Source organism: Gavialis gangeticus, unplaced genomic scaffold (assembly GCF_001723915.1).
Source record: "Gavialis gangeticus isolate Ggan-Ray unplaced genomic scaffold, GavGan_comp1, whole genome shotgun sequence".
Classification (NCBI taxonomy): domain Eukaryota; kingdom Metazoa; phylum Chordata; order Crocodylia; family Gavialidae; genus Gavialis; species Gavialis gangeticus.
In genome coordinates this window covers 63,741,322-63,763,745 of record NW_017729034.1, presented here as the reverse complement: position 1 = coordinate 63,763,745, position 22,424 = coordinate 63,741,322, and the positions used below count along the sequence as shown (strand labels likewise).

The window sequence follows — 22,424 nt, the reverse complement described above, 5'->3', positions numbered from 1 at the left end:
AGATTAAAGAGTGTTTTTACACATGCTTTGGGGGTGGGGGGGGGAAGAGATGCATACTATCATTTTTAAAACATTATGTTTTTTATGGAAAATTTTAACTAAAATAATCCCTGGTGAAGTAATTGGGATAGTTACCAAAGGTATTTTAAAAAATCCTGGAAGTTCCCTCTTTTGATTTAGTAGGCTTACTAGTATTCAAACCTACTAATTTATTTTAAACAATGTGCCTAACAAAACTGAAACCTGCCTAGACACACTTAAACTGGCAGCAGAACTTCACCACACTGTTTACATCACATCAGGATTAAAACCAAATTAAAATGGTTCAAATCTACAGGAATGCCATTTTAATCAATGCTACTGAATCAGAATTAGGCCCTTATCCATACTGTTTTTGAAATGGGACTATCTGGTTGCAGGTAATAGAGCAGCCACTCTGGTTGACCACATAACACTGGACTACAGCCAGTTATGTCCCCTCATCTTGGGTTAGAATGGTAGGAAGTATACCCTTATTGATAGGGCATTAGACTGTGACTTAAACAACCTCAGTTCAATTCTTAGCTCAGCCACCATCCTTCTCTTCTGTAACTGTGCGCTAGTCACTTCAGTGACCCTGCATTTCAGTCCCCCATCTGCAAAGAACAATGCCCAGTATTCCCTTTGCTCAGATATGTGCAGATGAGGGACATATAAGCAGACACATAAGATGAGGAAAAGGAAAGGGCATTTGGCATTTTGTCACCTACTAGTATAAAAAGCAACAGAAAGGAACAAAAGCAATCGAAAAGGCTTGCGTATTCTCATTTACTTACTTTTCTGGTTTTAGATCCCTGTAAATAATTCCAAGACTGTGGAGGTGATCTAAAGCCAAGGCCAGCTCAGCTAAGTAAAACTTGACATCCTCTTCTGTAAACATTACCTAGCCAGAAACAGAAGGACAAGTTTATTTATGACATGGTAAGAGACTGACTTGCTTTAAGCAACCACAGGGGAGAAATCTCTAACTCTCAAATGCCAGAAGGACCAGAAGATAAGATTCACTCTGCCAGTATTTGTCTGAAAACATATAAGCCATTTTTATCAGGTACTCATTTCTTACAAAGCAAAAATGTATTAATTCTTTCTATCCCTTAAAACATGCTTCTTTCATTCTTCTTTCTGGTATGCGTAGACAATATCACATACTTATTAACATTCGGGCCTGATCCTATGGCCGTTGAAGTCGATAGGAAAATTTGTGAGTTTACAGCAAGATCCTTAGAGGACGTCTATATTACTTCCACTGTAATTTTGTGCTTGCTGCTGAGTGGACTCCTCACCCCCACCCGTGACTCTCACACCACATGCACCAAGTCCAGAAATAAGGCCAAAAAGCTTCCTTGAAAGTGCCTTCCCAACCCTAACGCCACTGTGCTCAAACTCCCTCCAGAAGGCTTCACTACCTTATTTCCAGGTTTGGTTTGTGATTTGGTGGGCATGGCCATACTTTTGGGCAGCACACACAAGAGCACCAAATATACCCTTGATACCTGCATGTACTTTTAGTTCACTAAAATCTCAATATTTCATTCACAAATCCCATAAACTGAGATATGGACCTGTTCTGAATGAAAATGAATTTACATGTATGGCAAAGTGGGGCTCCCCGCCTAGCCACAGTGCTAGGTTCCCCACTTGCCTTTGGGCACACCACCCACCTGACTCACTTGCCGTGCCTTGTTCTTAGTTAATTAATAGTTGCTAATTAAGGCAGAAGGCTGCCCATTCGTGCCCAGGGGGCACTATCTGTGGCTCCGTACCTCCCCTACACCACAGGCCATGCCTCGCTGATGGCATCCTGATGTTACAGTATTCCTGGCGTACAGCCAGACCAAGCTTAGGCCTTGTTGTCAGGCCTCAGTCACAGACTCATTCATACCGCCCTCCTCTCACTAGGGCCTCTCACACAGGGTCTCTTTCATGTGTCGACAACTTATTCTGCCTTGCTCCCTTTTGAAGCGGGCCCCTTAGGCCACAGGCTTAGATAGTCTATTCCTTGGGTGGCAGATGTACTGTCTTTTGGGCCTTTCCCATGACCCTCACCGGGGTAGTGGCCAGCCAATTACCTGTCCGGGTCTAAGCTTGCTTTGGCTCCTTCCAGGGTCAACTCTGTATATACATATGTAAGCATACTGGGCTTTAAGCCCTCTGGTTTCCCACCCCTACCCCCCCTTCACTGGGGCTCCTCATCTCCAACCCTTCACTGGGACTACTCATCTCTGCCCTGCTCACTTGGGGCTCCAGATCTCTTCCCCCTCACTGGGTCTACTCATCTCTGCCCCCTCACTGGGGCTCCACACAGGACCCTCACTGGGACTACTCATCTCTGCCCTCCTCACTTGGGGCCACTTCCTCACTCGGGGCTCCACACCTCCCCCTCACTCGGCGCCAAGGGGGCTCCTCTTCCTGATTGGTCTCAGGTGGCCATAGCTGTGCCTGGCCCCAACTACCTTTTCTCAGGGTCTTGCACCCCCCACAGGGCTCAGGTGGCTGCAGCCATGCCTGGCCCTCATCACCGCCAGGCGATATTGCTGCCTGGGCTGCCAGTAGTGAACTGCCTTGTTTATATGGGTGGCCAGAGCTCTAAAATGGCCACCGCAATTATGCACCTGTTGGCTGCTTGGCCCCAGTCTTAAAGTGGCAGGCACCAGCAGTGCCCTGCCACACACCTTCCCCCTTTAAATGGTACATGGGGGATGTTTCCCCTGCTGCTCCTCCAAGCAGGCTCCCCTCAGAGCCTGTGAGAGCCCTAAAGTGGTGAGCACCCCAAAGGTGCTCCGCCACACACCTCCCCACTTAGAATGAGATCTGTAGGGCTTCACCTGGATGCCTTCCCTGCTGGGCTCTGCCCCAGCCTACTGCAGCTCCTGCCACATGACGAGCACCCCAAAGGTGCTCCGCCACAATATGCTTTCTGTTTTAGAAATTAAACAATGGCACTCTGTAGTGGAGGGTTATACTCTTGTCTGAATGTGGAGAGGACTCCCTACAACAGCCTCATAGTTAGCTTCCCACTGGCCAGCTTCCAGTGGGAGGATCTTGACTACATGCTGATTTTATGGAAATGGAAGATTCCTCCCTAGCTTGCTCCTGCAGCCATAAAGCTGAGGGAAAGCAAAACCTTGAGGGCATCTGAACCCCAAGCCTCTGGGGTTGGGCCTGCACAAAGGATGCCTGCCAAAAGACCTGGGAGTATCTGAAGACCCAGGCTGAAAAGTCTGGGGTGGAGAATACTTGCCAGTAGTAGGGCCACGTATGGTTCTTGAACGATTCAAAGGATTTGGAACTGATCTGGCTAATTTGACCTGGGGCATGAAAAAGTTTCCATTAAAAAGTCCCCACAAACTGAAAGGGAGGGTGTCATGGCTGGCCCAGTGTCTCAGTACCTCCATGCTTGGTGCCAGTTCCCTGTGGAGTTTTTGGAGGGGAGGGTGTTGGAGCTTGCTCTAGTCCCTCTGAGTGTTAGTCTGGTATTGCAGTACCTTTAGGCCTGGTGCTTGCTTCCTCCTGGGGGAGCAACTGCCAGTGTTCTTTTAAGGGCCTTGCACACAAGAAATGTCCCTATCAGTATGTTTACCCAATATGGTCATCTGTTTTATAGTCATGCTCAGTGTTGGCTGCATTTAATCAACGTCATAGTTTGTTTCCGTTATTGAGCACATGCTGCATTTGGCAGCAGTTTAATGCTAGACAGTGTATTTAATGAGTTTTCCTTGTATGCAGTTACAAGATGAGGGACTTTTCCCCTCATGCTGACTTAGGGGTGGGGGGAGCACCTCCTCTTGTATTTGAGTAAATATGGTATTTTTTCAACCTATAACTAAAGGGTCATTAGAAAATTTGTATATATGTAACAGTGCAGGAAGATAAGAATACACACTGGGCACAGATGCATAAATATAACATGTAAAGTAAATAGAACAAGCCACCTCAATAAATATTTATACTACATACATGACTAAGAATTACTCAGCATAGTAGTGACTAGAAAAGTCCATTGCTGAAAAAAGCTGAAATATTCAAAAGCTCAGATTCAGAATTGCAGGAAACTTGAAACAGAAACTGAAGAACAAGAGTTTGATAGAAAAGTTATATAATTCTGATTAAGGATACTACTACACGGGCCATAAAGCATCAGGATTTTGAACTGAAGACCTTGATTTAAAAAAAAAAAGTTAAGCATAAAAAAATATATACTTCACCTAGGATATGCAATTTAAGCAGGAAAGGAGAGCAAAGGAAGGGAGGAAAACAACTAATCTCTATCTACATATCCTATGGAAGTTATGCATTGCAGAATGACAGAATAATACATTCAGCCAAAGCTTTTCAGACTCACATATTGTAATACTATGCACTTTTATCTAAATCCAGTTAAGTCAATGGGAGTAGAATCAGTTATCCAATTAGGAAATCATAACTAACACACTTTTTTTCTATAATGTTTTCTGCCACATTATCTTGGCAGAGAAGAACCAATAAGTAGAGATCAACAAGATGTAACTAAGAGTTGTAGACCTTGAAATTCAATTCATATTGAGAAATACCACGGTGCTGGGACTAATGCTTGAAGGCCAAAGGTCATGAGAAGCCAGTACATCACTATGAGATGCACTCAGGAAGAAGCTGCAGTTTTTAGAGTTGAACATAAATCTGAGGCTAGCATTTAGGCTTTGAAGAAAACCTACTTTATCTGACTTATAGTTTTTTATCTGTTCAGAATTTATGATTTCACTTTGGAGGCAAGATATGGTATCTCTCCTACCAAAGATGAGATGATTTGTATAAGCCAATAGATTGTGGCCATTAAAAACTGCTGTCACCACAAACTAGAGACCTTTACCTTTCTTAATATACATTTATTTTTGTTCTCTTTAGTATACTTTTTTCATTAAAAAAGCCTTGCTGCTGTGTTTAAGATGTCTACATAACATTGTAAGTATTGTTCTCTCTGCAGTTATCTACCTGGGATTAAACTCTTTCACGCCAACAAGCAAGGCAAGACTTGTTCTCGCCATCTTTATTCCACCCATAATTCCCTGACTCAGTTACAGTAGATACAGTAAAACTCCTATCAGGATGCCATTTGAAAATTCATATCATACTTTAAAGATCTAGCTTTAGATCTAATTGAGCATTTTCCATACCACAAAGTGAGAGAAGAGCTGGAACAAATTACTCAGACATTACTCTAAAGCCATCACAGACAGAATTCATACTGGATCAGAAATGATTCGTCAGAGTCTAGCCTGGGGAGGATATTGGATGCCCTGGAGTTTAACTGATAGGGTGTCACTGTGGCAAGCCAGTAGGGGGTGCTCCTGCGTTGAGCCACCCACCTCACTGTACCTGACCACTTTCCAGGCTCCAAGTGCCTCCGTGGGGCTGCCTCACGTCTGGCCGACCCCCTTCCTGGAGCACACCCACTAGCCTGGGGATATTGCTGCTGCCACCCAAGGTCTGACCTCATCCTGGCTCTGTCCCCCTGGGAAACACAGGCCTAGTCATCCTTGAGGGTACCCAACCCACTTCAAGAACTCAGTCTGAAGCACAAATAGTGGTCTCCCTTAGTCAGCCGAACCAAGGGTACCCCAAAGCATAATCTAGACGCACTCCCAATAAGTCTCCCATGCTAGGTACAAAGGAGAACTTTATTGGTTACATGGAGTAGGTTTGGAATAGGATACAGAGTAGAGCGATATCAGAGAAATCCCATAGAGCAAACTGGCATGGCTGGGTAATGTCTGAGTAGTTTGTCCCAGATCTTCTCTCACTCCGTGGTGTGGAAAACGCTCAGTTTCCTCAGGAGTGTATCTAACTCAGTTTACCTAATGAGAGGGGATGTCTGCTCTCTGCAGGGCACATGTTAATCAAATTGTCACAGAGCAGAGTTTTTGGGGAGAGAAAGAGGTGGCATTCTGCCACAGTCACGACTGCAGGTATGTAGCTGTGGGGCTAGCTCTGAGGCAGAAACCAGATAGCTGAGCAACAGGCAACGGAGACAGCTGTTTCTGCAGAACTAGTTGGGCAGGAAGGATAATGCTATAGCCCTAGGTGATGGTCTTGAGAGCATTCTTTTTCTGGTGGTCAGTAGTGCAAGTCAGAGCTGCTTATGGTTCCCTTCCCTTGATGGCTAAAGCATCTTTCACCATGTCTTCTGGAGCAGAGACGGAAAGGACTGGAATCTCAGAAGCAGACGGAAGCAGAGGTGATCAACTCTGATGCTGCTGCACCTGAGCAAGTGAGCATGAAAAGCAGCAGGTCAGCAGCTGTGACAGGAAAACTTCTGGCCCCACAGGGAGTAGATCTGCTCCTGGCAGCTGTTACAGGAGACAGCATTATCTCTGCTCTCCAGGCCATTGCCTAGTTTCCTCACTCATCTGCTACAACCTGCACCTTAGGTTAGATCTCATGGTTGGGTCCACTTTCTACCCTTATTGCCAGTGGTTCCCTCCAGCAGTCAGACCTCCCTTGCTCCCCTGTGCTGCACATTACATTTGTTGTGGAGATGGAAGGGACCCCAGGAGGTCATCTACTTCAGCCCCCTGCTCAAAGCAGGACCAGCCCCAACTACATCATCCCAGCCAGAGCTTTGACAAGTTGAGCCCTAAAAACCTCCAAGGATGGAGATTCCACCACCTCTCCAGGTAGCCTTCTCACCTAAACCCCCTAACCATTTTCACTGCTCTCCACCAGACTCTCTCCAGCTTGTCCACATCCTTTCTATGGTGGGGGCCCAAAACTGGACACAGTACTCCAGATGTGGACTCACTAGTGCAAAACAGAGCAGAATAATACCTTCCCTCCATCTGCTGGCAACACTCCTACTAATGCAGCCCAGTATGCTGTTAGTCTTCTTGGCAACAAGGGCACACTGCTGACTCATATCCATCTTATTGTCCACTGTAACCCCTAGCTCGATTTCTGCAGAGCTGCTGCTTAGCCAGTCAGTCCCCAAGGTGTAGCTGTGCATGGGATTCTTCCATCCTAGGTGCAGGACTTTCCACTTGTCCTTGTTGAACCTCATGAGATTTGTTTTGGCCCAATCTTCTAATTTTTCTGGGTCACTGTATCCTAGCCCTAGTCTCCAGTGTATCTACTATACTCCCCAGCTTAGTTTAATCTGTGAACTTGCTGAGGGTGCACTACATTAACAATCTGGAAGATGGGATGAAGATATTAAACAAAACCAGCCCCAGGACTGACCACTGGTGCAATTCACTTGATATCGGCTGCCAGCTAGACATTGAGCCATTTATTACTTACCAGTTGAGCCCAACAATCCAGCCAGCTCTCTATCCACCTTAACAGTCCATTCATCCAACCCATACTTTCTCAGCTTGCTTGCAAGAATGCTGTGGGAGTTGGTATCAAAAGCCTTGCTAAAGTCAAGGTATGTTATGTCCACTGCTTTCCTCACATCCACATAGCCAGTTGTCCCATCATAGAAGGCATTCAGATTCATCAGGCATGACTTGCCCTTGGTGAATCATGCTTGACTGTTCCTAATCATCTTCTTCTCCTCCAAGTGCTTAGAAATGGTTTCTTTTGAGGACCTGCTCCATGATTTTTCTGGGGACTGAGGTGAGACTGACTGACCTATAGTACCCTGGATCCTCCTTCCTCCCTTTCTTAAAAATGGGCACTACATGTGCCTTTTCCCAGTCATCCAGGACCTCCCCTGATCACCATGAGTTTTTAAAGATAATGGTCAGTGACTCTGCAGTCACATCAGCCAACTCCCTCAGCACCCTTGGATGCACTGCATCCAGACCCATGGACTGGTACACATGCAGCTTTTATAAAGAGCCCCATACCTGTTCTTTCACCACTGTTGGCAGTTCATCTTCTGCCCAAACTATGCTACCTGGTGCAATAGTCTGGGAAGTGACCTTGCCTGTGAAGACCATGGTAAAAAAGGCATTGGAGTACTTCAGCCTTTTCATCATCATCTATCATTAGGTTGCTTCCCCCATTCAGTAAGGGTTGCACACTGTCTCTGACCTTCCTCGTGTTGTTTACATACCTATAGAAACTCTTCTTGTTATCCTTTACGTCCCTTGCTAGCTGCAACTCCAATTGTGCTTTGACCTTCCGACTTATCTCTGCATGCCCGAGCAATATTCTTATACTCCTTCCAAATTGTTTGTCCAAGCTTCTGCTTCTTGAAAGATTCTTTTGTGTGTTTAAACTCACTGGAGAGTTCTCTGCTAAGCCAAGCTGGTCACTTGCCACATTTCCTATTCTTCCTGCACATCAGGATGGTTTGTTCCTGCACCTCCAGTAAGTTTTCTTTAATATACAACCAGCTCACTTGGACTCCTATTCCTCTCAGACTGGCTTCCCAGGGAATCAGGATCCTGCCCAGATGCTGAAAGGGAGAGTGAAGTGGATATGACCAGGCTTTCTTCCACTGTTCCTCTCTCACTTCCAGCCTCCAGCATTTAAAATCTAGAAAGTTTGAATTCAGAGGCTGTACCGCTAACTCCCATGCTCAATAGCTACCGATGCTCCTTTCCTTCAGTAATTTGTTCAATCCCTTTTTGCATCTGGCTAAACCTCTGCTTCCACAACATCTGGTGGCAATGAGTTCCACACTTTAATTACACGCTGTGTGAAAAGAAACTTCTTTTTGTTAGTTTAAACATTAGTTTCCTATTATGACTGCTAGTTCTTGTATTGTAAGAGATAGTAAATAATAAATCCCTATATATTTTCTCTTCATCATTTAATATTTTGTACACCCGTATCATGTTCCGCCTCAAGCATCTCTTTTTTAAACTGAAGAGGCTCAGCCTCTTTAGTCTCTTCTCATACGAAAGCTTTTTCATACCACTAATCATCCTTGTTGCCCCTCTCTGTCTTCCCATCTTCTACTAGCAAGAGGCAACATCAAAGTTGATCTGTAAGTGAAAATACTGTAATACTTTTTCCAAAAAATAACTATTTACTATGACTACTCTCTGTAAATTTAAAAAATCACCTTTTAGGTTAGAGCAATGATTTAGAAATCTGGTTTGCATTATTCACATGCACCTTATCTCTCTCTCCCCTCCTGTAACTCCCTTCACTTTGGAGACCCACACTCCCATCTACATTTTTACACACAGGGTGCATCTACATGTGATGTTTACTGTGGAACTGGCTACTTAGCTCCACAGTAAAACTAGTAAATTAATTAACTCTGCCATAGGGTAGTACTGCCAGACAAGTACTATCCTACAGCAGTGCACATGTAGACACTGATGGGACTGGCTAAGGCATGAGGGTGCTTCAGTGTGGGTCTGCCTGCCAGCTAGCCCTTGCACTGTAGCACCCTCATGCCCCAACCAGCCCCTCTGCCATATGTTGAGCTAAATCAGAGCAGCCCCAGGCAGGCAGGCTGACCCCTGGGGTCCCCTGCCAGCTGGAGTTGCTCTGTCCTGGCTCAACATGCTGCAGTCCCAGGTGCACGGTCCAGTGTGATGCCTGGGAGCAATAAACTCTGGCACAAACTGCAACAGAGTTTATTACTTCACTTTAATAGCACATGTAGACACACCCACTCTTATGCTCATTAAGGGTCCGATTCTGCCATATCAGTCAGGGTGGCCATGCTTAATGAGAATGTGAATGATATCTGTGTAGGCTTGGCAAGGGGTGTAAGAAGGCATCTAATTCTGTGGATCTGTTATTTAATATAAAAATGCATATTGTCATGTTCTGACATCAAAACAAATCAGTGGGACCCTCACTCAGGATGGTTATTGTCTGGCTGCTGCAAACATTCCCTATGTACCACTAGCAATGTAGCTCAGCCAGTGATGTTTGCAGCTGAGCAAGGAAACTGGGAAGTGCCATCGAGATCAAAAGTAGCAAGAGCAAGTGCGAGAAAAGTGGCAAACATAAACACTGAGCAGAGAAGTGAGAAGTATCTCAAGGGGTATTTCATGTAAGTGGTTGATTGAAGTTTTGTACAGCAAGTATGGCTCATGTGGATTTCAAGTAAAAACCAAACTGATAAACTATCTTGAGAGTGCTTTGCATAAATGGAAGCTGCAAGCAATTGAATCTGCAGTAGGAAAAAAACCTAAAGCGTAAAAAATGTTCAGTGAGAGACAGAAGGACAAATGCTGCATAGGATAGAAATTTACCCACTCACAGAGGCTTCTTGCACCACTAGTGTTTTACTTCACATCTTAGAGAACCCTACTATGAAAATTGATTTGGAAACCTTGAAAAAGCACAGGTGCCATACACTGGGTTGATCTACTGAGATAACTGTCCTAGTTAAGTGTCTGAAATGTACATGGATGACCTGGAAGAAGGGCTGAAAGATTGCCCTGAGCTCTGAATTGTTGCAGATGAGACAACACATGCTGAAGGCTACTACTTTCTAAAAAATGTAGTAGTACCATGATATTTTTTTACAGACACTTTGCAGTAATGGAGCAACAGAAGGACATTTGGAATGTAAGCCTCTTATAATTGTCTGGCTATGTTTAGCAACTGTGAACTTCAAAACAGTGAGTCAGCCAGGGGTAAAAACAGTTCAGAAATATGGTGTTCCCTTGGAAAAATTACTGGTTGCATTATTGGTGATAGTAGCATATATGACCAAAATTTTGGGAACAAAGTCTCCAGGTTCTGTGCCTGACTTCAGACTACCACAGCTAATGACCTCTCTGCGAATGAAAATGTGGTGATAAAGAAAGCCCTTACAGGGAGCAGTAGGAAAACCCGAATTTACACGTATGCTGTTTCTACTTTTCCCAATCTGCTGCAATTTCAGGATGTGCCAAATGCTTGTTCCCCATCAAATCAAATATTTTGACCTTGTATCGATAAATGTTTTTGATGTCATTTCCATATTTGAAGATAACACATTGGTAAAATTTGAGTTCAGTAGGTTCCATGTTGCAATTTACAATATGAAGTGCTTAAACATTACTGGGTTTTTGGATGACTCGGATGATTGCTTTCCAATGCTGGGTGTTATTGCTTTGGCAAGTCTATCAGCGCCCATTGACACTGCAGGCTGAGAGAGATTTTTTTCCCCTTACAAAGATGTCTTACAAAATGACAGATGTAGAACTGATGATGACAACTTCACAGTGTATGACATGTAGTTTCAGAATCAAGGAAGACACTAATTGCAAGTACAAGCTGCCATTAATTTTGATAAACAAACTAACAGCTAACCTTTTTATTAGCCAATGATTTTAACTGCACACAGCAGTGATGGTATTAATAACAAATACCGCATTATTTAAAAGCATCTCTGTATGCCGATATAGTGAAAACTATCTAACCGGTGACCTTTCTATGAATATTATTTTCTCTCTCAATGCTGTCAATAATCTACCAACAATTATTGTACCAGAATCATAGCCTGTATCGTGACCAATGCAAAAGCCTTTTTTGTTGCAGCCCCTGTCTATATCCTGTCTCTCTTCCTCATTCTTTCTCTTTTTAGAATTCACCTGAAAATAATTCTTTTCCTGTGTGCATGTCTGAACTTTCTCCTCTCTGCTGTCTTTTGTTATGTAACTATCATGGTATAGGTTTTTAACTGTAAAGCAGTGTGGAATACTGTCTGTATCAAATGTTCTATACGGGCTAAAAGGTGCAATATTATGAATGATGTATTTTTAACAAAAAATTAAAAGTAACAGAGGAAATGAGAACCAGGATTCTGGATCAGTCTTAAATTAGAGAAAGATCACTGAAGTTGAAGGATTAGTCACCATCTCTCTTCAGGTTTGAGCAACATATTATTGGGACAGAAGAAAAAGATCAGGGCTAACAAGCTGAAGCATAGCGTCATAAGTCTCTCAGCGCTCCTTTCATGGGACTTGACAGCTTTGCTGTGCCCTGCCCTGACAGTCTCTCCAGAGGACCTTGTGGAGACACAAAGCAGATTAAATCCTTGCCTTACTGAAGTCAATAGGAGTTTTGGCACTGAGTTCAGTGGGACCAACATCTTGCCCATCGTGATTCTGTATTAATTCCCAAGGTTTCAGAAACAACCCAGGGAGGAAGGCAATTAGCCGGTTAACTAAATGAACCTTGTTGCAATAAGGTCAGCAGACTGAGGAGAGAACTGGACAAGGAGATGGGAATTTTACTCACTGGAAGTCAGGATAGTGAATGGTAGGGAAATACAAGGGGTACCTTATCATTCAAAACTTGTCCCTGCCACACATGGTCATCTCAAGCATGAGCATTCCCAGGTAGAGAATCTGGTTGGGTACTTCTACTCTCTCCCCATTACAGCCAGCCCACGCATCTTGCTAGCAAGCCTGGGGTTATGCTGCTAAGAGCAGCAAACAATGACTAGATATTATGTGAGGCAGCACTCTACAAAGTTACATGATGTAAACACAAGTATTAAATATGCTTAGAGAAATTATAACATATTATAGCTTTAATTCAGTTACATTAGAATGGAGACCCCCCCCACCAGAGGTCCACCCACCTCCATCAACCTCATTTGCATTTTGAAAATCCAGAACACTTTTTTTCTTTAATTTCTCACACAAATCTATGGGCTTACCTCTTTAGAGAGCCGTGTGAAAAGGTCCCCTCCCCGCAGGAAATCTAGTATTAGATATAACTTCCCCTCTGTTTGAAATGCTGCATTAGAAAAGGATGGAAAGATTGGAAGTCTTAATCATTACCCAGTCTCCAAAGAATGAATATTATTGACTAATTCCACACTGTCCAATCTATAATTCTGCTATCATTTTAAGCCTTCACATTTTTTAAATAAACCATGTAGCTTCTCTACCAAACTGTGCAATTTTGCCTAGGCCACAAGGAATACTCTGACATTAGCTCGGAGATAGACGTATATTACTACCATTTTTTCCCCTCCATTCCTATTATCTGTAGGTATAATACCACTTTACAATGAGTAGAGGGAAGGAAGAAAGAGAGCTGGGCACAGAAGGCACTAAAACTGTAGAAGGGAGCTTTGCCTATTCAAAATGTTCACGTAAGTCCCTTAGCACTAACAATGGGACTCTTCAGTTGGGCTGAGACAAGCAATTGTAGGCATGAAGCTGCTTTTCATTAAGCAAGCCATTATATTAATTTACAGACATTTTAATCACTTAGTGTTTATTAGTAACAAGTTTTAATTATTAGATGCTCTGGTTTCCTATGTTTTTCCTGATGGTAGATGATGGGATTGCTATATTCGTATTTGTTATCCTACTAGCACCTCCTCACAGCACATTAGCATCACATTACACTTTATATCTAATATACTTTCACAGAGGAGGAGCCAAGACCTCCATCTGCTGAAATTTTCTGAAGAAACAAGGACTAGAAAATAATTTCTCATACTAGTGACATACCTGCAATAAGTAGAAATGGAGTGGTACTGAGTAGAGGATAGTTATGTGAAACAATAACATATCTGGTTACAATTCCCTCCACCCCACAAACTGAAGAGTACATGAAAATGCTATTATTTTTATATTTACCATAATGAAGCTTGACTATGAAAGGATGGTTCACTTCTGCCAAAATATCTCTCTCCATTTTTGATCGTACCCGATCCCGAACTATAAAGAAAGAACAATAAGAATAACAATAGATTAAAAGGTGGCGTGGTCCACTAGACAGAAAATGGGGCTGAAGTTCAGGAGACTTGGTTTCTATTCTGGACTCTTGAGAGTAGCCTGCTGTGTGACCAGTCAATTCACCACTCTGGGCCTTTGTTTCCTTACCTATCCTCTTGTCTGTCTCATCTAAGCAAGCAGTGAGCTCTTCAGAAGAGGGCTCTGTCTGTTTCTGTCTGTCTTTCTGTTTGTGTACTGCCTACTGCAATGGGGCACTACTGTATTCCAAACACCAGGGAGAATATCATGTTTAATGTTCAGAGATTATGTTAATGTGAAAAAGTAAACCTATATAAAATTTAGCATCCCTCTTAAAAATACATAAAGCATAACAGCAACCAAGCCCGCCAGGTTAACCTTGCATGAATTTAAATGGTCTTGTTACACCATGCTGACATTAGCAGTAAAGATGACTCACTGTATACCACTCTCTAGATCTGTTATTTTAAATCTCGCAATCAAAAATAATCATTAAAGAGAAAAGTCAGCAGCTGAGGTAGGAGGAGCAGGTATTATTTCCACGTGCAGGGGTAATTACTATGGGGACAAAAGCAAGAGTGATGATTTCTGGTTCAAATGAATGGAGAGTAAGAGGAAAACATAATTAGAGGTTCACCGGGTGCAAACTAATCAAAACTGAAACTGAAGATTGGGTAGCAGCTGCACTTAGCAGACTGCTGAGGCACCAAGATGGCTTGCAGTTTCCAGACTGAGGTCTCTTGATCATCATCATTTTTTTTCTTGATTACAGGTTTTATTCTTCTTTTTCCAGATGCCACATTATCAATTCACTTCTCAGCCAGAACATCCACTGTGCATGTTGTTAGGTTATTTTAGACAACAATGCATGCTATTTTCTTGTGCTGCAGTTGTCACATGCATGTGCCTGAAGTATGTTGAAAAGTGGGAGACTTCATCAACCAAGCCATGACTGTACCCCAATGCAATTCAGCCAAGTAAGTATGGTCTTGAAATCCTCATTTGCTAATCAGGCTGGTCCCTCAATACAAAAGGCAGGGCAGATTTGCATCATATATAACAACTAAATCAGAACTGTATAACCTAAGCTTTTATAAGCAGAGGGTTTACTTCATTGGATGTGCCCCTCCCTGCACACAAGCCATTTTTTAGTTAAAATGAGTTACAGTGGTTGCATCTACACTTTCATTAATGTGCCATAATTACAGCTCATAAAGTTTAGTACCTGCAATAACAGGTACTAACTTAATGCGTTGTAATTGGTGCTACTGCACATTAGCACAGATGAATGCTTTTAAAGTGATGTTTAATGCCCATTTGACTGAAGCTTCACTGCATTAGAGCAAATGAACACTTTTTAAGTGATGTTTTATGCCCATTGGACTAATGTACTTCACATTAGCACAGATTTTGCCAGCTGCACTAATGCACAGTAGAATTAGTCCAATGGTCATTAAGTGACTCGTGTAGACATACCCACTAAAACTCAAATCCCATTTCATGTCACGAAACCATGCAGGGGAAAAGCTAGGCAGAGGAATCCCATTTTGAATCCTACAGAGATCTGAAATGGGATTTCAGTCCCACTGTAGACTGCTAGTAGCTGCTTAGATCCTTTTGGAGGAACGCTGGGGAAGAAATCACTAGGGCGGTGCGAGGCTTTGGACCCTGCTTCGGATCTCGAGAAGCTTCAGATGCTTCAGTGTCCAAAGCAGCATGTCCAGATTGAAGCGCTGGTTTCGTTAGGCTTTCCAAAGCGGTTCAGAGCTTTCAAAGCACTTCGGAGCCACTTCGGAGATCTGGCCATAGTGTATAATGGGGAATCAATGAAATATCTATAACTGTGTTGTTTTTTGTCTGATTTGGATGAAATTTGCAGGACTCGTAGCCTCTTCTAAGAGCATGAAGACTGCCAAGTTTCAAGAAGATCAGTGCAGGGGTTCAGGGGGAACTGCACCCCAAATTCTTGAAAGCAAAACTCATGTCACGTCTATGTGTTACAACACAGGGGGGTGAAAACTGCAGGGGTGGTGGCCCCTAGTGGGGCCACAAAGCCTGCCAAGTTTCAAGAAGATTCGTATAGGGGTTAAGGGGCAACTGCACCTCAAGCTGCTGACAGGCAAAACTCATGATACAAATGACCCTGTGTGTGTTAACGCACAGCAGGCTGAAAACTACAGGGGCTGTAGCCCCTTCTGAGGCCACAAAGCCTGCCAGGTTTCAAGGAGATAAGTGCAGAGGTTTGGGGGAAACTGCACCTCAAGCTGCAGACAAGCAAAACTCATGATATGGGTGACACTGTGTGGGTTAAGGCACAGCAGGGTGAAAGCTGCCGGGATGGTAGCCCCTGCTGCCGCCATGAAACCTGCCAGCTGTCGAGGAGAATAGGTGTAGGGCTTCAGGGTTCTGGGGCCCCGCACCTCTAGCTGCTGACAGGCAAAACTCGTGACATGGGTGCTTGTGCAACTGACTGTGTCTGTCTTGGGGCAGTTGATTGCCTGAACAGGGGCCACCACCCCTGTAGTTTTCAGCCTGCTGTACCTTAGCACGCACAGGGTCATCTATGTCATGAGTTTTGCCTGTCAGCAGCTTGAGGTGCAGTTCCCCCCAACCCCCTAGACTGATCTTCTTGAAACTTGGCTGACTCCGTGCTCTCAGTGGAGGCTACCACCCCTGTAGGTTTCATGCAAATCAAACAGAAAACAACAAAGTTATAGATATTTCATTGATTCCTCATTATACCCTATGGCCAGATCTCCAAGGAGGCTCTGAAGCTTTGGAGCTACTTCGGCCAAATCGAAGCGGAAACCTGGTCCGGAGCTCTGGATCGGATTACTAGCATCTGAAGCGGCGGGATCTGAAGCTGGATCGAATAGCTGCCTACTCACACAGGCTTAGAAATCACTGCTAAACTGCATAGAACACTAAATAGGCTACTCGGACTAATATGAGTGCAACCCCATAACTAACTGTGCAAAATGAAGGCAACTCCCCTAAAATATACATTTAAGCCATGTCTGTCCTACTGCTGGCCTGTAAGCCCCTGCAGCTACCTCTCCCACTGTTCCCTAGCAGGACCTGTGCAATGGGGAGCACGGAGCTGCATTCTGCCAGCACTACCAGAGATTCAGAGGGGCATGAGCTGCTGGCACTGCTGAGGGGTGGGGAATGTGTGATACTGGTGCTGCCTGGGGGTCTGTGGGAGCACGTACAGCCAGCACAGCTCATGCAGCAAAGACATGTCCCAGCGTGCAACCACCGCATTGCATGACCTGCACAATGTGTGGCCTCAGCTGTGTCAAAGAAGGACAGCCCTGGTTTAAGCCATGTATCAGCCCTCTGAGGTGACTAAGTAAACAGGCACCCACCCACACACCACTGATGACTGCATAACTAATTTGTAAAGCTAGCATACCCATCAAGGACAAAAGAGGACATTACATCACCCACCCCCCATGCCATCCAATGCTCTGCTGCACTGACATTTATTTATTTACATCACATTATGAAAAAGATTTAGCTTTAGGTGATAGTTACTATTAGCAAAGCTGGCATTTGTCTGTCTTTGATGTGGGTGTACACTTGCATCACATACGTACACCCGGGTAGCTAAAGACATGAACAACAGCAGTCCTTCCTCACTCCCTTGTGTATGTAGTCTCTGAAATGTGTCCAGGATGGGTGTGTTTATAGGAGGCCCAGCATCCTGTTGAGACCAAGGAGGGTTACATGCTGTTTTGGAAAAGTGTTCCATACGGAAGGGTGGGTGTATTAAAACAGGATGACAGCAATGCACTGGAATATTGTGGGAGGAGAATATTCGCCAGTAAAGGGGAGACTGAGAGGAGTTGGGTTGGAAGCCAATATCGATTCTGCATGTTCCATCTGACTGTAGGTAATGGTCAGTATTCCCGTGGACTGCCATTTGGGATTCTCTTTTATTGTCTGTAAGACAAACTCATTTTGAAAACTGATTTCTGGGTTTGGCTGGCCACAGTGACTGTAACAGGGGACCCATGCTGTGTAACTGTCTCTCTGCCATTTCTGCCACTCTTCCCACTGTGCCCAGCTGTCTCAGATCATTAAATGTAACTGGGCTGGAAAGCGATTACATGTTGCGAGACTTACTCAACCTGTCATGTTGCAAAGCCATCCACCTCCCTATGTGGTGACAGAAGCAGCAGGCTGTGCATGGGGCACTGAGGAAAATACTACATCATCGCACAATGCACATTGCCTTATCTTTGCAGATGAGCTTTTTTTAAGTGTCCTTCACCAAGATGGGATAATCGCCTAGCCAGTAGCAGCAAAAAACCCCAAAAAGTTGCTGAAGCACATGCATCCTTAAGAAAGGAATCAGGATTACAGTTTGACATGCAGGTAAGTGATTTGCTCTCCCCACCTTGTGTTACAGAGGTCCTTCAGGCAGCAGCCTTGCAAGCTTAGATTTCTCTGGCATCCCACTGTCATGGAATTGGTTTGTCAGTCCCTTATTCTGACACCCTTTTACAGTCTGTGGCACTACAGAGATCCTCCTATTCCCCTCCTCCCACAGGCCTGCTCCTACAATGTTGAGCTGTGCATGCTATTAAACTTCAAAATGGCCCCATTAAAGATATCTATTTCCCTCCAGAGAGTGATGTATGTAAGGGCAGTGTCAGGTGATGGAATTCTGTTTCATCTTGGCTGTTTCTTAAGCACCAATTGCTGTAGTATCTAAGTGACAAAACAAGGTTCTAGGCAGTATAAATCAAGACCAAGACAGTCTTTCCCTCCTATCTTTACCCTTAATGCTTTGTTGCTGCGAGAGAAAGGAACCTGCATTCTGCCACCTGCTATATGCATATGCTCATCCTCTTCTTGGTCCTGTTTTTATCTTTGGCACTGGTGGTAGGTCGAGCTAGGATCCATGGCAAAAGATCTTCCTGAAAAGATAAGGCTTTCCATTTAACTTTTCCAACATGTCCAGATTCCAGCTCAGGCTGACTGAAGCTCCTAAGCAAATCTACTCCTGCAGTTTTGAAAAGAAAAGTGAAAATGTTCTATCCTATGCACTCTGTTCTTTTGTGCCAGAGTCTAAGGGACAAAACTGTCCCAAAACTTTTAGTGTTCACATCCAGGCCTATAGTAAGTGACGTAAATGGACTGTCTATGATCTGTGTCACATTTGGGCTCCATCATTCAGATTGATGAGTTCTGCCTGGTTGGTTTGGGCAAATAAGAGTGGAGTCAGCATATGTCATTGTACTTGTGGGGCCATGACACCTCAGCCAGTGGCTCAAAACACACTTCTGTTCCTGCAGCATTGTGGTACATTGTGGATACTGTTGTCAAGTAGGCCTGTGCAAAGCAGCTAGTATTTGCTTTGGATTCGGATTTGGCTGACTTGGGGGACAGTGGCTCAATCTAGTGATTTGAATCACTGTCCTGAATTGATTTGGCCAAATCTGAGTAGGAGATTCAGCCACCACCAAATTGGCTGAATCTCCAAATCAAACAGGCCCCATCCCCCGCCTGCTCTCCCAGCCCCGTCCATGGCTGCTGCGCCTGGCCCCAGCACCCTGGCTCTTTAAAAAAAAAAAAGGCCCTGCACTCACTGACTCCTGCCAGGCAGGGGGGGACAATCCCCACTGCTCCCCACTCCATGGGGGGGCTCTGCTGCGAACCCCCAGAGGCCCCAACGGCAGCAGCTGATGAGTGCGGGGCTTTTTTTTTTAAAGAGCCAGGAGCTGGGCCAAGCAGGGCAGCCATGGGTGGGGGTTGGAGGGTGCTCAGGGGGGCTGCAGGAGCAGACAGGGGATGGGGCCTGGTGGGGGTCCCCCCACGGTCCCCTCCTTCCTCCTCCAGCCCTCCCTCTCCCACACCCTGCTTACTGGCATGGAGTCCAGGCCCAGCTCCCTGCAGCATCAAATGGGGACTATCTGAATCTCTGAAGCTCTCCAAATCTTTTCCAGATTGATTTGGACAGCTTCAAATTGATTTTGACCTTTTTACTGGTCTCCCAATTCGATTTGGATTTGGAGATTTGGCCGCTGAATCGGGCTGAGTCTCCTCCAAATCAAATCGGCACCCAAAACGTCACACAGCCCTATTGTCTAGGACTAGGTCATTATGTGGGTGCACAGAGCTTTGTGTTATCTCTTGTTGGATCAGCTGGCATGGGAGACAACTTGCATCAGCCTGGATTCTTTTCCAAAATGATCTTGCCTATGAAGGCATCCTATTCAGATGGATGCCTTCTTTTTGTTTTTGTTTTGTTTACAGATTCTTTTACACTGCCTTCATACCCCAAACTTCCTGTATCATGTTCCAATTTAGTATGTTCCCATCACTTGACTATATGCATGGGTTTTTCTCTTAACAGATGCAGTTACTTCTGACCTTTAAAGTGGCGTATCCTGCCTGAGTTGCACTAGCTCCTACCCATCTGTCTGTGCTGTCAAGGATCTTGCTGAGAAGAGCAAGTACTGCCTTCAACCCAACCAGCCCCCTTTTAGATTTGCACCACTTGTGGAGGTTTAAGCAGAGCACAGACAGGGAGGCAGACTGCACAGTGGTTTGGCAGGTGATAGGCATACTAACACAAGATGTTTACTTATCTAAGCAAATAGTTTATTCACTAAGAATAGGGCTCATCTGCTGAACTCTTATTGACAGGAAAGCTTTTACCCTGTGTATCCAGCACTGGATTTGGTCCAAAAAGTGTGTTTTGCCTCTACTCATTAAGTTGTACAACAGAGGAGGAAAAATGATATGGAGAGAGGAGCGCAGACCTCAGAGTCAGAAAGCCCTGGCTTTGCCACTGACTCACATGTTGTGTCTTAACCATAAACAACAGATACTAACCTGGCTGATAAACAGCAGCAATGACTACATGCAACAGTGGAGAAAGCACATGCTAATTTGAAATAAAAGTTATCCACATTCAGTGTGTTCATTTAACATAATGGGTCAGAGAGGGGAAGTGGGGAAGCTGTTTAGAAAAAGGCATGGATTTTTATCTGGAGGATGAGTGTAGCTTACCCAACCAAATTCTTGGATTTCAGATAAGAGGAAAAGAGAAAGAAAGACTACTTTAGAGTGTGTTCTACTGGTAAAAAAAGGTCTGCTCTAGAGAAGATCAGTTATATATTTTACCCTTAAGAAAATTAAACTAAAAATCCTCGCACCTCATTCAGACTGATTTTCTGACATCAAATCTGGTTAAGATTTAAACAAGTATTAATTTTGGCCAGATGTATATTACAAAAGCTAGAAGGGTCAATGCATCTCTAGCTTATCTGCTGTGTCAGATAATAATGAACTATTGGCTTTCTTTGTTGTAGAAGCCAAAGCATATCCATCAATTCAGCAGGAAGTTGGGCCAATTCAATACAAGCCTTTAATTAAACAAATTGGAGCCTGGAGAATCTGTGAGGAAGGAGTTTATAGCAGATGCAGTTATTTTCTAATTATAATGCTGAATAAAATTGGTAGCTGGTTGAGAGGAAAGATAGAGAAACTTACTATAATGTGGGTGACTAGTAGCTGACATGATTTCCTAACTCTACTGAAGCCAACAGGCATAATATTGCCACAGACTTCAGAAAGGCCAAGATATCACCCCTGGATTAATTTGACCAATCGCTGCCCATAGAAGTCTTCTCATTTCATTCCCAGGGCAGGGTCATTTTAAATTTTATTTAAGGGATGTCACCCTTTAGTCATCATTTAAGTTTGTGGCTTATATTTTATTAGGTTTTGAGATGAAGGGAACTTCCTTTGCTTTGGTTTAATTTGGATTGCAAGCTGACATTTCCTCTACTAGATAGGTCGTTTTCATTTGTTTTGCAGTAAGGTTTTGAATTTTGCCAGGAACTTGACGCTATGTGGCACTTAATGATTTTTGTATAGCCAATATACAAGTAAACAAACACATAAATTTAAGACTGTGAGGCTGTTTTAATTTATATGAACAAAAATTATTTTTAATGTAGTAAAGAGAAATAAAAATGAAATGGCACTGGCTTTTAAACTGTAAAATATGTATGTTGCTTCATAGATAGCTTGTTCCCCCAGGGAAAATGAGCAAGTACATGTGTGTGTGTGTGCGTGCACGTGTGAGCATGCGGACGTGCGTGTGTGTGTGCACGTGCATGTGCAGGTGTGTAACAGAAGGAGAAACAGACAGTTTTTACTGATAGTGAAGGCTATAATTAACACACAGCTCTAAACAAGAACATTTAAATGATCCCAATTTTCTCCAAGAAACTTCTACTTGGGTGGATTCTTTCCATGCTTAGACTTAGCCTGAAAAAGAATTTGTTTGAGAAGTATGAATATAATCAGCTCAGCTATTTATGGGTTATGCAATCATGGAAAAAGCCACACTTGCATGTTCCAATGGCTTCTTTTTTTCCATTTGTCTAATTCCTAGAAAAAAGACAAAGCTCTAAGCTTCAAATTTGCTTATATAGCAATCTACATGGTGGGAAAATAGTATATTGGAACAAATCTGCGAGGCAAGGATTTTCAGCAGGTGATAGTTTTTATGGGACCAGAGATCTTAGACAAGCTTTTGGGCACAAGGTGCCTTATGCTCAAACCTGAAGAATGGTATCTCATGTCCAAAACCTGTCTCACTGCAGTCAGTCCAATAAAAGATACCACCCCCAAATATCCTTGCCTCCTTCCTGGTCCACCACAGCTACAACATTATTCCAGCACTACCACATATTGGAATAAATCCACTACAGCAGTTTTTATGTAGTATAGCTGAGTTTACTTTGTTTAACATTTGGTTCTGCCAGCATCAGT

General features: G+C 43.8%; 1 protein-coding gene across 1 annotated transcript in view; it reads right to left on the bottom strand.

Moving 5' to 3' along the window:
- RPS6KA2 (ribosomal protein S6 kinase A2) overlaps positions 1-22,424 on the bottom strand; it is a 361,817-nt gene that overhangs the window by 194,454 nt on the left and 144,939 nt on the right. Inside the window, exons 4-6 of the mRNA XM_019527256.1 lie at positions 13,512-13,592; positions 12,578-12,657; positions 816-922 (exon numbers count right to left, since the gene is read on the bottom strand). Of these exons, the coding sequence (XP_019382801.1) occupies positions 816-922; positions 12,578-12,657; positions 13,512-13,592 (268 nt within the window). The remainder of the gene's footprint in view (positions 1-815; positions 923-12,577; positions 12,658-13,511; positions 13,593-22,424) is intronic.